This window comes from Heptranchias perlo, chromosome 5 (genome assembly GCF_035084215.1).
Source record: "Heptranchias perlo isolate sHepPer1 chromosome 5, sHepPer1.hap1, whole genome shotgun sequence".
NCBI lineage: Eukaryota > Metazoa > Chordata > Chondrichthyes > Hexanchiformes > Hexanchidae > Heptranchias > Heptranchias perlo.
Genome location: NC_090329.1, coordinates 111197587 through 111211262, shown reverse-complemented (window position 1 = coordinate 111211262; position 13676 = coordinate 111197587). Strand labels below are relative to the sequence as shown.

The window sequence follows — 13676 nt, the reverse complement described above, 5'->3', positions numbered from 1 at the left end:
TAGATTTCCAAAAGATATTTGACACAAAGTTCCACATGAAAGGCTGTTAAACTGAAGACTGCAGGAAACCTAGAAATGGCTAAGAAATTGACTGAAGGGTGGAAAATGAATACTCTTTAGAGCAACTATGTCTGGATGGGGAAGTACTGAGTGGGACATCCCAGTGCTCGGTGTTAGCACCATTACGGTTTCTAATTTACATGTGACCTGGATTCAAAAATGCAAGCAAAGTGGTCAAATTTGCATCAGTACCAAACTAGGAGGGCCACTAGAATCAAAATAGGCAGCTTAGCAATTACAGAATGAATTACACAAAATATGTAAGTAGGCAGAAGAATAGCGGATGAAAGTTAATGCAGACAAGTGCAACATACTGCACACAGGAAAGAAAATTAGCTAACACATATACTCCATGAATTGTGTTGAAAAAGCAAAGGACAAAACTGAAAAGATCTATGAATCTTAGTAGACCTTATGCTAAAACATGTACAACCAATGCAGAAGTGCAATCATTAAAGCCAATAGAATGTTGAACTACCTGGCCAAAGCAGTAGAAGTCAGAAGAAGTTGTGATCAGATCACAGCTTGAGTACTGCATGCAGTCTGGTTGTGGAGACACAAAGGTAACAATCAAGTGAAGAGCCATGAAACTGATATCGAGTTCTAAAGGTCTGAGGAAAGGCTGGAGAGACTTGGCATTTCAGTCTAGCACAGAGACATTTGACAGCTAATCTTAGAGGTATACAAGATAGTTAAGAAAAGATAAACTAGGACAAGGGCACACAGGTTCAAACCAGTAAAATGTAAATTTAGGACTGATACCAAGAAATTCTTTATGCTAAATTTGATCAGCATATTAAATAGACTGCCAGATAGTGTAGTGGAGGTGAAAATGCTGGCATCATTTAACAATTAGGTGCTACAGTGGGAGAACTTTCTGGATGGACATATTTAAATGGGCCAGATGTCCATCCTCACCTGTAACCATCCTGTGATAGTTTAATCTGCCTATAGTCACATGCCAATAGAGTATAATTTTTTTTAAAACAGTAAAATTATAAACAGCCACTAAAATTTTATATCTGAACTGCCCAGGAGAAAGTACGACTTCAGTGAAGATCAGAACATTTCATTCAAAATTAGGCCTGGCCATTGCATTATGAAAACTGCAGAAGAGTTGAAAAGGTGGTGAACAAATGAAACAGGGAATTTCACCAATTTGCAGGCTGGGGCGGGGAAGGGAGACAGTACGTCAAGATAGCGGGAAACGCAATACGGTAGAGTTTCTGTTTGTTTTGCGCCCATATTCCAATGCAATTGGCCGAACCAGCTCAAAAGATCGGGGAATGTTAAACGTAAGTGAGTTACCCAAAACCACTTACGCTCGTGTTTTCCGCGAGATTTTCCCCGGTTCAAGATTCAATTCGTCCAATTCAGGCCTCGCCCACAAAACTGGCCAGGCCCTCGGTCGAAATTGCGAGATTTCACCGATTGTGCTAATTCAGGAGGGCTCTTCAAATTGCGCTTATTTTCTTAGGCGCGCAGGCACTCGTAGGTGTGTTTTTAAAAGTTTTTCATATCAAAAAATATTTAATTTCCTAAGAAACTGACTAGTGTACACCAATGAAACTAGTAAATGGTTCAGTAGAGCTTTTTTTAAGAAGTAATTTTCAGTGATTTTAGATCAGGTTACAGGTGGAGGACTGGACACTTATTAAAAATGCTTATTTTTGGTAATAAACCCATTTTCAGTTGTATTAATAAAATTGCACCAGGTTACTACTCTTACATACATCAAGGAATACTTTTTAATGGACAAAAAAAGTAACGATTACATTCTATTACACTGCCTGACTGCGCTGGTTCTTTGAAGATTTTAAGTTTGTGATTATGCAAATGAATTTTTATCAGAAACTCAAATTATAACCTAACCAGCACAATTTCAAGCGCAATTTCCCGATTGCACCCAAAGCAGAAACTCTACCCCCGGATGTCCAAGATTCCTAGAACTAAGAACTGCAGTGGGCCACTGAGTCTGCTCTGACATTTTTTAAGCTGTGACAACTCTATCTTAATCACAATTCCCCAACCTTTCTCTGTATCCCTTAATGCCTTACTTTCCTAGTAACTATCTCCCTCAAACATTATTTATTCTAAATCTGTGGCATTCTGAAGAGGTGCATTCCACATTCTCACAACCCGCAGTGTGAAGGAATGTTTTCTGGATTCATTTTTAACTGGCTTCGTTAAAATTCTAAAAGGACAACCTATTGTTTTCGAATCCCATACTAAAGGGAATACCGTCTTGTCATTTCCCTTCATTATTTTAAACACCTCAGTGAGATCATCCTTTAACCATCTCGAGAAAATAACCCAAAATTACCCAAGTTTCTCGGTATAGCACCAAGTTATAATTTTGAACATTTTAGAAATGCAAGTAGGACAGTAAATGCTTTGATCCAGTAGCATGCTGTGTCAACCGGTAGAATACAGTTTTCAAAATTATTCCCTAAATCTTTCAATTTTTGTTAGGCTGCTGAGATGAGGCATTTCACTACTGGGAATGTACGTGCAAATAATATGTAGAAGATGATCTCACGTCTCCTAGCACCTGGTTACTTACCCACTTGTCCTCAGTCATATATGGGAAATTTGAGTGTACACAATAAAAGGTCAGCTAAATTTTCATAGATTTTGGTGAATTTTACATTCAATGCTAATGTAGTGCCCAAGAGTCGATTATGATTGCCTATTTAATCACTCAGTTGTCAGAATCGAAAGTCCAGCACAATTAGCTGCAAAGGTCCCTTTAATCTGACTTCAAATATGGCCGAAATCAACCTTTTACATTAGTGTGAATTTTTCCACATTATGAACCGTGAGATTACCAATTTAGTGCCAAGTGACACCTACATTTTCTGCTGTGGACTCTAGTAGAAACTTGGTTGAGATTGTTGGAACTCATGACAAGGCCAAATGATGAGACTTTCATCCCATTATTCTGGGTTACATTTGAAGCAAGAAGCCAGTGTAAACGGGTATACCACCGTGCCACTTTCTTGACCTCTACCAAATCCTGTGTTTTTGCTACATTGGCCATTTGCAGTTTCTTTCCCAAACTCCCCAAATAAACTAAATATTCTTTTCATTAAAAGTTCATCTGATTCTCTTATTTCTCCCTTTCTCTACCCTTTTCATGTTCAATTTAGCCCCAAACAATTAGTCAACTGAGCAACAGTTAAAACATGTTACTGAAGACGGGAGTACACAGATGAAAGGAAAAACTTATTCAAAATTTCACACTATCTCTCACCTATCCAGCTGTACGGGATTGAAATTGTGATTATTTGGGGTATTTTGTTGATTTGCATTCATAATCGACACAAAGCTGGACAGATTGTCTGCAGAGCACTAATTGGCAGCATAGTGAAGTACTCAATGAACTGTGTATGTGATAAAAAGCGACTGACTAAAATTTCAAACAATTATAATCAGAAAGTATAAAATAAAGATTTGGGATCACTTAATTCATAAATATATTCTATTGAAAAATTGAGCTGTAATTGCACTCTAAGTTACAGCCTTCAACCCAGTCATATGCAGCAGTGTAATTTCAGGTCAAGAAAATTGCCCCTTTGTGAGAAACCACTCATTTGAAGAGGCAAAAGCTTCTTGTTCACTTAAATACAGAAAAAAGTCTCCTCGGAGATTTCCACATAGTTATACAATTTTGATGTTAAATGAGAAAGGCAAAACTTGCTAGCTTCTCTATCTTTCTCTAAAACCCATTTTCAGAGTGCCTGCTTACTGGCATTTATTAATGCCACCCTCGAGCTGGACACTGAACATACACAATAGCAATTTAGGATTACATATGCTGCAAGTTATGCTTGCTGAGAATTGCATGACTTCCACACCAAGTGGCGGTGTTGAGTGTGAGATGCAAATGAGTTCTACTATGCTGTCACATCTTGCTGCTCTTGCGCAGACGTTCCCAAACTGGGAGACAAGCGACAAGGACTTCGGAGGAGCACAGGCTGGCCGAGGATAGCCACCAATGCAACCTTACATAGGCAGAAGAGATGCATCAGAAGTCTGTTTTTTTAAATTTTAAAGAAATTGAGCAAATTGAAGTTTAAGTTCAATGCAGCATAACATATGGCGATGTCAGCACAGCATGGAGATATCTGAATTTCCGCTGATTTCTAGAAGCAGTGACAGGTTACTGTGCACCAAAAGCAGCTTAGAAATCAGCAAGAATTCAAACATGAGTTTGAATTTAATTTACACTAATATGATACAAATATCCTCTCCACTAGCTGCAAGGATCCGAAGTGAAACAAATTTGACCTGTCTCCACCTAGCTTCTAGAGGGCATTGGTCTATAGCACAGAACTACTTAATTTAAAGAGGCTACAATGACACCAGTAACTTCCAGTTCCTACTGGTAATTGGGGTTTTAGTATATTGATGGCAACATGTAGTTTACATTACCCTGAATGTAAAGTAGGATATACCTTGGATGTGCCTGATATAGATTCTAATTCCAAAGGGTGGAAACAAGTTCCAGTCCCCAGCACCTACATCCCTCACTTCAGGTGGGCAAACAACATTTAAAATTCACAATGATTTTTATAACTTTTAAATATTTACATTAATTTTCTACAAAATGTTGAGTGATATCTTCCTGATTTTTTTTGAAAAAAGTTGGAATTAATTGACTACCTTGATCAGAATAGTCTCAAATGTTTAAATTATTGCAGAGCAAAACAAATGTATCAATTTATCTCTTTCATTCAATCTCAGTCACTACTCCAAGCCATTCAATTGAATTTGTAACACCTGGGTTAATGGTCATCTCAAGATATTAATTTTCCTCTCATTATTGGCATTGGAACTGTCCTGGAAGTTACTGGTGATGATATTCAACTTTGGCGAGAGCACAAAACACACGATGGTGAATTGGCCGCCCGTTAAATGCCCCACCCCATTTTCATTTCCATTTACTTCAATTGAAAGGAAAAGGGCAGCGTGTATAATGGGCAGCGTGTATAATGGGCAGCCGATTGGTGTTCTTGCTGAAGTTGAATTTCACCCCCACTAAACCTAAAGATTCTGGGGGAGGAGTAAAACAGCATATAGGACAGTGAAGTTAATACAAATTTGCATTTAAAAGACTCGCAGATCTCGTGTGGCACTGATCATGTCAACTTAGAGGATGCAGTTGTCTATAATGACAGGAGCACCATAACATGCAATGCATAATCTATATAGCAAGAGTCTTGCATAAGACACAAACTGTGTACATGAATGTCACTTCCTGTGTCCTACTTTTATAATGGGAAAGCAGAGTGTCAATGTCACAATGGAAAAAAATCTACGTGAACATTTATAATGTAGACCAGGTCAATATTTCACTCACACTTTGATGAACCCATCTTTGAGAATAAAATTGATTTGTCTTTTTTCCCCCAACTGAAATTTCTAATGACCAAAATAAAGTTTTAAACAAAACATGTAAAAATTACATATTTCACAACATCAACTGAATTGTCTTTTATGTCTTAATACCTACATCAACAATTCTAGTTAAAGGTCTCAGCCTCTGCCAAAGGCCAGGGCTTGAACTAGATAATTTTTCCTACAGCGATAACTCAGCTGAATGTTGATCCTGCACCCAAGGAGGTATACACTTTCCCAGGATGCATCAGTAGCAATTAGCTAGCTAAATGATAGAACACTTCTCTCTCTAATGGCGGGTGGTGAGTGCATTAGCACTCTCATCATGCCCCCCGTGAGTAATCAATTTATCAGCGAAATTAATGATGCAACCAGCAGACCAAATCAGAGAATCTTCACAGCCTGGTCAATTGGTTAATGACGATGATGACAATTCTTGCAGCCAGAGAGGTGGCTTTCAGGCCACTGGAACAGCACTACGAATCCTACAGCTTAACATTGGAGGTCTTTCAGCGGCAAAGTGTATAATCGTCAGTGATCACTAACAATCTCTAACAAGGGGGAAAGGGGAGGGGAAACAGAGAGAAAGATTCATGTCCAGGAATGAGTCTCAAAACATTAAATCCGATGTTTGCAGAGACCGGAGCAAGTTACAAACTGGTGCTGCCAGATTTGGGAGCCCTGGCTCATCCATTGCTGCTAGAGGACTATTTTCCTTAACCACTGGTGCCACTCAACTTTGAATGCCTCCCTCTGGCTGAGATTTAAGCCTCAGTTCCTGTCGACGTAATAAAAAAAATTAAAACATTGGGCTCTATCCAACCCCACTTGTGCCCCCAGAAAAAATAATTAAACTTCAGACCTGCAGCCCTGGCCGACCTTGCTTCCAAAAGATCTCTGGCTGGTATTAAAATTAATGAATTTTATTTACTTTTAAACCTTCACTCCTCATATGGACTCACTCCACTACCTGCTCTTTCCCCACAAAAAAATACAATTTCAGACCTTGCTGCCGGTCTTAATGCCAAACTGACCCACCCTATGCCTGATGTTTCAAAAAAAATATTCGGCCTTCAGCCACTCTCTTGCTCTTCCCCAGAAGGACTGCAGCCTTGCTTTCTTGTTTCATGCCGTTAATGCCCCTAATCATCACCATTTCCAAGCAGTAAACTTATTTTAAATGGCTTATAGCACTATGTTCTACTTGTAGCACTAAAAGCTCGAACAAAATGCTGGTTTCTGAGTTCACTGCTTGGAAGCAGCATTTATTTTGGGTGCGGGGAGGGGGAAGAGATAGCTTCATTTAATAGAGGGCATCATAGGGCATGGAATAAAAGAGGGTAAGGGTAAAAAGCAGGTTTGCTGGCATCCTGTGACGCCATTGAGCAGTCAGCTTGCTGAAGGCTCGTCTGACAGAGGGGAAATGAGTGGAAGCAATGGGAAAATTACGCAAAACATAGGAGGAAACAAGCAAATAACATTCTTGGATAAAAAGATGCGATAGAAGGTAGGAAAGAGGAGGTCATGGCAGACAGAATGGTTCCACGCAAAAGAGGATAATAATGGAGAGAGGAAGCACAATGAAAAGGAGATGGAGGGCACAAGGCTAGGTGGTTGGAAGAGCGATAAACACTAGTGAACAAGGATAGAATAGACGGGTAAAGGGCAACAGAGGTTACAATGGAGCAACTTGCATAAATGACACAATGAGTAACAGGGAAGTACAAAAGAGAACATGCAAACAGACAGAAGTGAAGTTATTTAAACAGGATGAGCTACTGAGAACGCAAACAGGTAACAAATGCAATCATAACACAGCAGCAGGTGGCCAGGACTAATGGTGTAAGGGGAAGAGGAATATAGACAGGGCTGCCAAGGTCTTCAGTCCACATTTACCCTGCATCTACAGCAAGAAAATACAGCCTACACCCCTTGGCATCTCCCTTCCCTGTCACTCGCCACCTCTGACCCAAAAGCAAATTAAGAAATAAAAACAGCAGGAGAAAGAGAACCAGAAAAGAGAGACAGATAGAGGGAACATCAACAAAAATACTGTGAGCAATACCATGGGAGATCCACTTGTGTATTATGAGTTGACAGTGTTGACATACTGATTTTCTTTTATTGGGAAAAGACTAAGTCTTAAGATGCAGCTGTATTTTATCTGGCTTATCCACTTAATATCTTGCAGTTATATAATACCTCTAACATCCCAATGCACTTTATAGAGATGTATTTTTTTAAAAAATGGACACCAAGCTAAGTAGGAGATCTTAGGAGGGGTGACCAAAAGCTTGGTTAAAGAGGTGGGTTATGAGAAGGGTCTTAAAGAGGAGAGAGTGGTGAAGAGACGGAGGTAATTCCAATGTGTGGACCTAAGTGGCTGAAGGCATGTCCAATGGTGGAGTGAAGGGAGGGGGAGAATATATGAGGCCAAAGTTGGAGGAACAGAGTTTGGAGGTGGGTTGTAGGGCTAGGGGAGGTTACAGAGGTTATGAGGTGCGTGGTCATGAAGTGATTTAAACACGAGAATAAAAATTGTGGGACTGGGAGCCAATGGAAGTCAGCAAAGGCAGAAACGGTGGGTGATTGAGACGTGGTGCAGGATAGGGTACAGGCAGCAGAGTTTAGGATGAGCTGAAGTTGACAGAGGACGGAGGATGGGAAGCCAATCACGAGAACATCAGAATAGTAGAGTCTGGCGGTGACAAAGCCATGGTTGAGGGTTGCAGAAGGGGATGGTCTGAGTTGGGTGATGTTACGGTGGTGGAAGTCGGCGGCAATGCACCATGGTCGCAATCACAGAGGATGTCATTTGTGACCATTTTTGTGCTGTGGTGCAGAGTCAGGAACGCAGAGTGCAGGGGTGTAGGGCTAGAGGAGGTTATCGAGATGGGGAAGGGCCTCAATTTCCTCTGCCTAAACTGCCCACTACTCCAGGATCCTCCTGGGGAGAGAAGGTAATGCCTGGATTCTTTTCTCCAGTACCAGATGTCTCCTTGCCCATTCCATTCAAATGAAGTTGCAGGAAAGGTGGGCTGGGATTTAGGACACAACACCATGTTCAAGGACTTTGCAGACGAAATGGAGAGACTGAAGTGGAGTGATTGTTTGCAAGAACAGAGGGGTCAGGGGTGAGTTTTTTGAGTGGGGTGATGACTGCTTTGAAAGGGATATAAACAGTACCTGAGTAGAAGGAACCATTTACAATGTAAGCTAGCATGGTGGCTAAGAAAGGAAGTTGGGTGGCCATCAGTTTAGTGAGAATGGGGTAAAGGGAGCAGGTGGATGAGCTCCGAGACAGCATGTGGGGAGACAACAGAAAAACTAGAAGAAAAAAGATGCAAGTTTAGGGCTACGGCAATGGTGAGCCTGGGAGGACGTTTGGCTTGGTGGGCAAGGGGGAAGCAGCAGAGGAAGCTAAATGGACGGTCACAATCTTGGTGACAAAAGTCCATGAGGTCCTCGCATTGTTGTTGGAGGTGAGAATGGAATGGGCAAGGAGACATCTGGTACTGGAGAAAAGAATCCAGGCATTACCTTCTCTCCCCAGGAGGATCCTGGAGTAGTGGGCAGTTTAGGCAGAGGAAATTGAGGCCCTTCCCCATCTCGATAACCTCCTCTAGCCCTACACCCCTGCACTCTGCGTTCCTGACTCTGGTCTTTTGTGCTTACCCCACTTCCTTCACCCCATTGGCGGACGTGTATTCAGCCGTCTAGGCCTTTGCTGTGGGATTCTATTGATATCGTTCTCTGCATCTCCACCTCCCTCTCTGGCTTTAAAACCCTTCTTAAAACTCAGCTTTTTGAGCAAGCTTTTAGTCACCCTTTCATTGGCTTGGCATCCACTTTTGTCTAATTATGCTTCTGTGAAGCACCTTAGGACGTTGTTCCTATATTACAGGTGCTAATTAAATGCAATTTATTGTTGTTGATAGTGCGTGATGTTGTCCAGCTAGATCTGATGATGGATAGTTAAACCAGCTGTGCGTCAGATACTCTTGTCTATGCCGCTTGTACTTGAGATAGCAAAGATAGGGGCCACATCAGGCGGAATGACCAAAATGGGAGACAGTAAAAATTTTGCTGAGAACAAGGGCGAAGAGTGATTGAGCAGAGTAACAGTTGCAGAAGTATCGGGGAAAATGGAGGGCAAAGGCTTAGCAGTTGGGAATTTGATTGTGCAGTTCTAAGTGACTGGGGGGAGGGAATGCGGGGGTGAATTCTTTGAGGTGTGGATACAAAAGGAAGTGGGGTTCGACTAAGTTAGGGGAATGTGGGTTGTGAGGGATACAAGGAGCTGGTTGAAGATGGCCACGTCTGTGAATGAGACCACAGGAGAAGACAGGCCACATGAAGATGGCAAGGTCCAGGGAATAGCCATGAATATGGGTAGCAGGATTTATATGGAGAAACAAGTTTAGGGATGACAGAAGGGTAGCAAATTTAGAGAGAGGGCAAAAGGAGCTGCCATGGAGAATGAAATCATCAAAGATAAGGAGTCACTCAGTGAGAGGGAGGATACCTTGTTGAGAAATTCAGGGTGAGAGGCAGCAGAGTTTTGGATGATCTGAAGGGACATATGGGCGGAGGGGAGAGCTTTAGCAGCAGACAAGCTGAGGTAGGGGCAGAGCTGGGTGATGTTAGAGGTGGAAGTCGGTACTTTGACCCCAAGCTGAGTTTCTGACCACATATCCTCTCCATCAAATAAGACGTTGACGTTGCGAACAGTCTGGTTCAGCCCGAAACTGTGGCTGGGAGTGGGTGGATTCTGTGGTAAGTTTGTCACAGGGGTTGAAGATAGTGGCTTTGGTCTTCCTAATGTTTAGCCGGTTCATCCAAATCTAGGTGATGGGCAAGCAGTTTGACAGCACAGAGGCAGTGGAGGGGTCAAGAAAGGTAGTGGGAGGCGCTGGGTGTCATCTGCTTACGTATGCTCAAAAAAACTGCCGGAGTAATTGGTCCTGCCTGCAGAGCGTCAGCAGAAGGGAAGTGTTCATTAATCACCTGACATACTTGATAGGCAGCTGCTTGTAAATCCCAAGGTTACCAGGGTCAGATGAACCCAGGAGAAAATGACAGACTTCTTTTCCCTTTTATTTGATAAAAAATACTTTATTTTTAAACCAGATGCTGCTCATTTTTGGTAAGCTCCCTATCTGTTCAGTTGAAATTTATTGCTATTTATGAATGATATTTGGGCTAATCGTGTACTAGTATGTCATACGCTTTCTTGTTTTAAGCGCACAAACACACAGTTTTAGCTCTACTCAAAGCATGACACCCCAAGACAGTCACATGTCACCATCAGTCAGCAAAAATACAACTGTATTTCTAGTCACATCTGCTGAGCTCTAAATAAAGCATATCATCATCATGTATACTTGTCTTGAACAGCCATATTCAACTCTCAGACACAAAGAGCCATTATATACACAAAATGTAGATTTCCCAACACTGCGGCTATACTCTACTGACCTGCTTCCACCATTGTAAGCCAACTTCAACCTGGAACCCAGCTCTGTGTTGATGTTTGTTTAGCACCAGTGAAGGTCCCCACATTCAGGTTCACAACATTCTGAGCAGATATGAGTGAATCAAAGTTAAAGTCTAACCCATCTGCATCCATGAGTTCATTGCGAATGATGGATTCCACATCACAGTCTAAACTTCCGTTGAACATATCCAAATCCAGATCACTGGGAAATTTGTCTTGACCCATAGCAGGAAGAGTCATGCTACCAGGATATAAGGATGGGCCAGAGAGTGTATCAGACAATCCTATTTGCATAGATTGATTGGCAGATGACTGTAGCTGGTGCTTAGTGGAGATTGTGTTAGAGTCTGTTGGTAAAGCTACGTGATTCAAGGAGTTTGACAAGGCACTATCGCCACTAAGTGTAGAACTTTGAGGTGGAGACTGGCGATGTAGCGGATTATGATTTGCCAGATTAGATTGGGCAGTGAAGGATGACATCATTGGATCATTATGAAGCATCAGATTTCTATGTGAATTCTGTAAAGACACTGCTGAACTTGCCTGAGACATCAGAGGATCTGTCTGAGTCATCATGACATCACTGTGACTTAGAGAATCAGATGCAAGAAGATCTTGCAAAGTTTGGTTGCCAAAACGAGAAATGGAAGAAAAAGTGGCTTGCTTGTTTTCTTGAATAGTTTGCATGGGAGTCTGACGCAAAGCATTCAAAGCAGGTGGTCCAAATATGGAATTGCTGAAACTGTTTGGGGAACCTAAACCTGAACTTTTTGAGCCATAAGTAAAACTTGAGCTCCTTTGCATGAGGCCCCCGGGTGATGACTGCTGAGCAGGAGTTAAGCTAATATTGTCCAATAAGTCATCCATCAGATGTTCTGTCAATCCATCATTCAGGTTCATGGTTCCAGTCATGTCAGTCAACCGAGGCAGCTCAACAGTGCATGGTTTACTTGCAGTTGGGGAAACACTGGATGGACTGGAGTACAGCATAGGAGACAACGGAGCAGCATCATCATCCTGGACATTGTCAAGTTCAGGATTAGCTATTATAGGAGAAAGCCGCCCACTCAAAGTACTGGCATTTGAGTTAGTACGAGAACGAAAGTCTGTCCATGTATCAAATTCGTCACTACTGCGGGATGTTGGGCTACCAGGCCACTTTGTGTGTAGTGATGGGCTTTCGGTATTAGCTTCTTGTGCAGCTTGCAGAGCTGCCTTTTTTTTTGCTGCTCTTCCCCTGCTTTTTGCATATTTGTTGCTATTGTCCATGGAAACAGCGCGCCTTCGTGGAGACTTCCCACCTTTTCCACCATCTGGGTTGATCATCCACCAAGAACTTTTGCCTGTACCTTCATTCTGTACTCTGATAAATCTGCTGTGCAGTGAAAGGTTGTGGCGAATTGAATTCTGAAAAAGGGAAAATGAAAAACATTACTTGCACGCCACTGAGGCAGAAATATAAGGATGAAATTATTTTTTAAAGAAAACTTACAACTGTATATTCTCTATGAATGCAAGGAAATTAAAATAAATCACGTGTTAAACTAATCCAATTTAAATAAATGTCTTCTCTAGCACAAAGTATCGTGAAAATTAGGGTTTCATCTGGGAGAATTTTTTTATTTGTACATTTAACAACACTAGCTTTCTCAAAACTTTGCCATTGCATTTTCTCCTTGCTCTTCTGATGTCAGCGACTTACTGTAAAATACATCTCGCAATCATATAGCACCTTGAATGTAGAAAACAATCCAAGGCAACAAAGTGGGAAGGGGAAGGAAGTAAAAAGGATTAAAGGAGTGAGCACCGAGCCACGATGCGAGAGTTAGAAGAAATTACCAAAAGCTTGGTCAAAATGATGAATTTTGAGATTGTATTTAAAAGCCAGAGGCAGATGGATTTAGGCTAGGAGTTCCAGAGTAGGGCCAAGGCAACTGATAGCTTGGTTAGCAATGGTAGTATACAGTCTTCCAGAATACATTTGATAAGCTTCCACACAAGAGATTATTAGAAAAAATGAGAACGCATGGAATTGGAAGTAACCTTGTGACATGGGTTGGTATTTGGTTGGGAGGTAAGAGACAGAGTAAGGATGAAGGGCTTGTTCTCATTGGCGGGATGTTGACGAGTGGTGTTCCTCAGAGATCTGCGCTGGGGCCACAGTTTTTCACCATATATATTAATCACATGGATGAAGGAATAGAGAGCTGTATATCCACGTTTGCAGATAACACTACGTTAGGAGCACACTAAGTTGTGTGGATGGGAGCAGGAAGTTACAAAAGGACACTGGTAGATGACCATGTACACAAATCACTAAAACCTAATGCACAGGTACAAAAAGCAATCAAAAAAATCTAATGGAATGTTGCCCTTTATCACAAGGGAGTTGAAATTCAATAGTGAGGCAGCGATACTTCAGTTTTACAGAGCATTGGTCAGACCCCATCTGGAGTACTGCATTCAGTTTTGGGTACCGAACTGAAGGTAGGAAACTTGGGTAGGAATGATGTATTAGCCTTGGAAGGGGTACAATGCAGATTTACCAAAATGATCAGTGCTTAAAGAGTTAAATTATGATGACAGGTTGCATAAACTTGGTTTGTTTTCCCTTGAGTTTAGGTTGAATGGTGATCTGATCAATCTGTTTAAAATGATAAAGGGATTCAATAGAGTAGATATCGAGAAACTATTTCTTCTGGTGGGGAAATCCAGAAAA

General features: G+C 41.5%; 1 protein-coding gene across 2 annotated transcripts in view; it reads right to left on the bottom strand.

Moving 5' to 3' along the window:
* Positions 1 to 13676, bottom strand: part of foxo3b (forkhead box O3b) — a 105071-nt gene that overhangs the window by 14447 nt on the left and 76948 nt on the right. Inside the window, exons 2-3 of one of the 2 annotated variants that reach the window (XM_067984997.1) lie at positions 10939 to 12364; positions 556 to 603 (exon numbers count right to left, since the gene is read on the bottom strand). In XM_067984997.1, the coding sequence (XP_067841098.1) occupies positions 10964 to 12364 (1401 nt within the window). In that variant the 3' untranslated portion in view covers positions 556 to 603; positions 10939 to 10963. Of the gene's footprint in view, positions 1 to 555; positions 604 to 10938; positions 12365 to 13676 lie in introns of those variants that run through there. The other variant, XM_067984996.1, reaches the window with a different exon arrangement.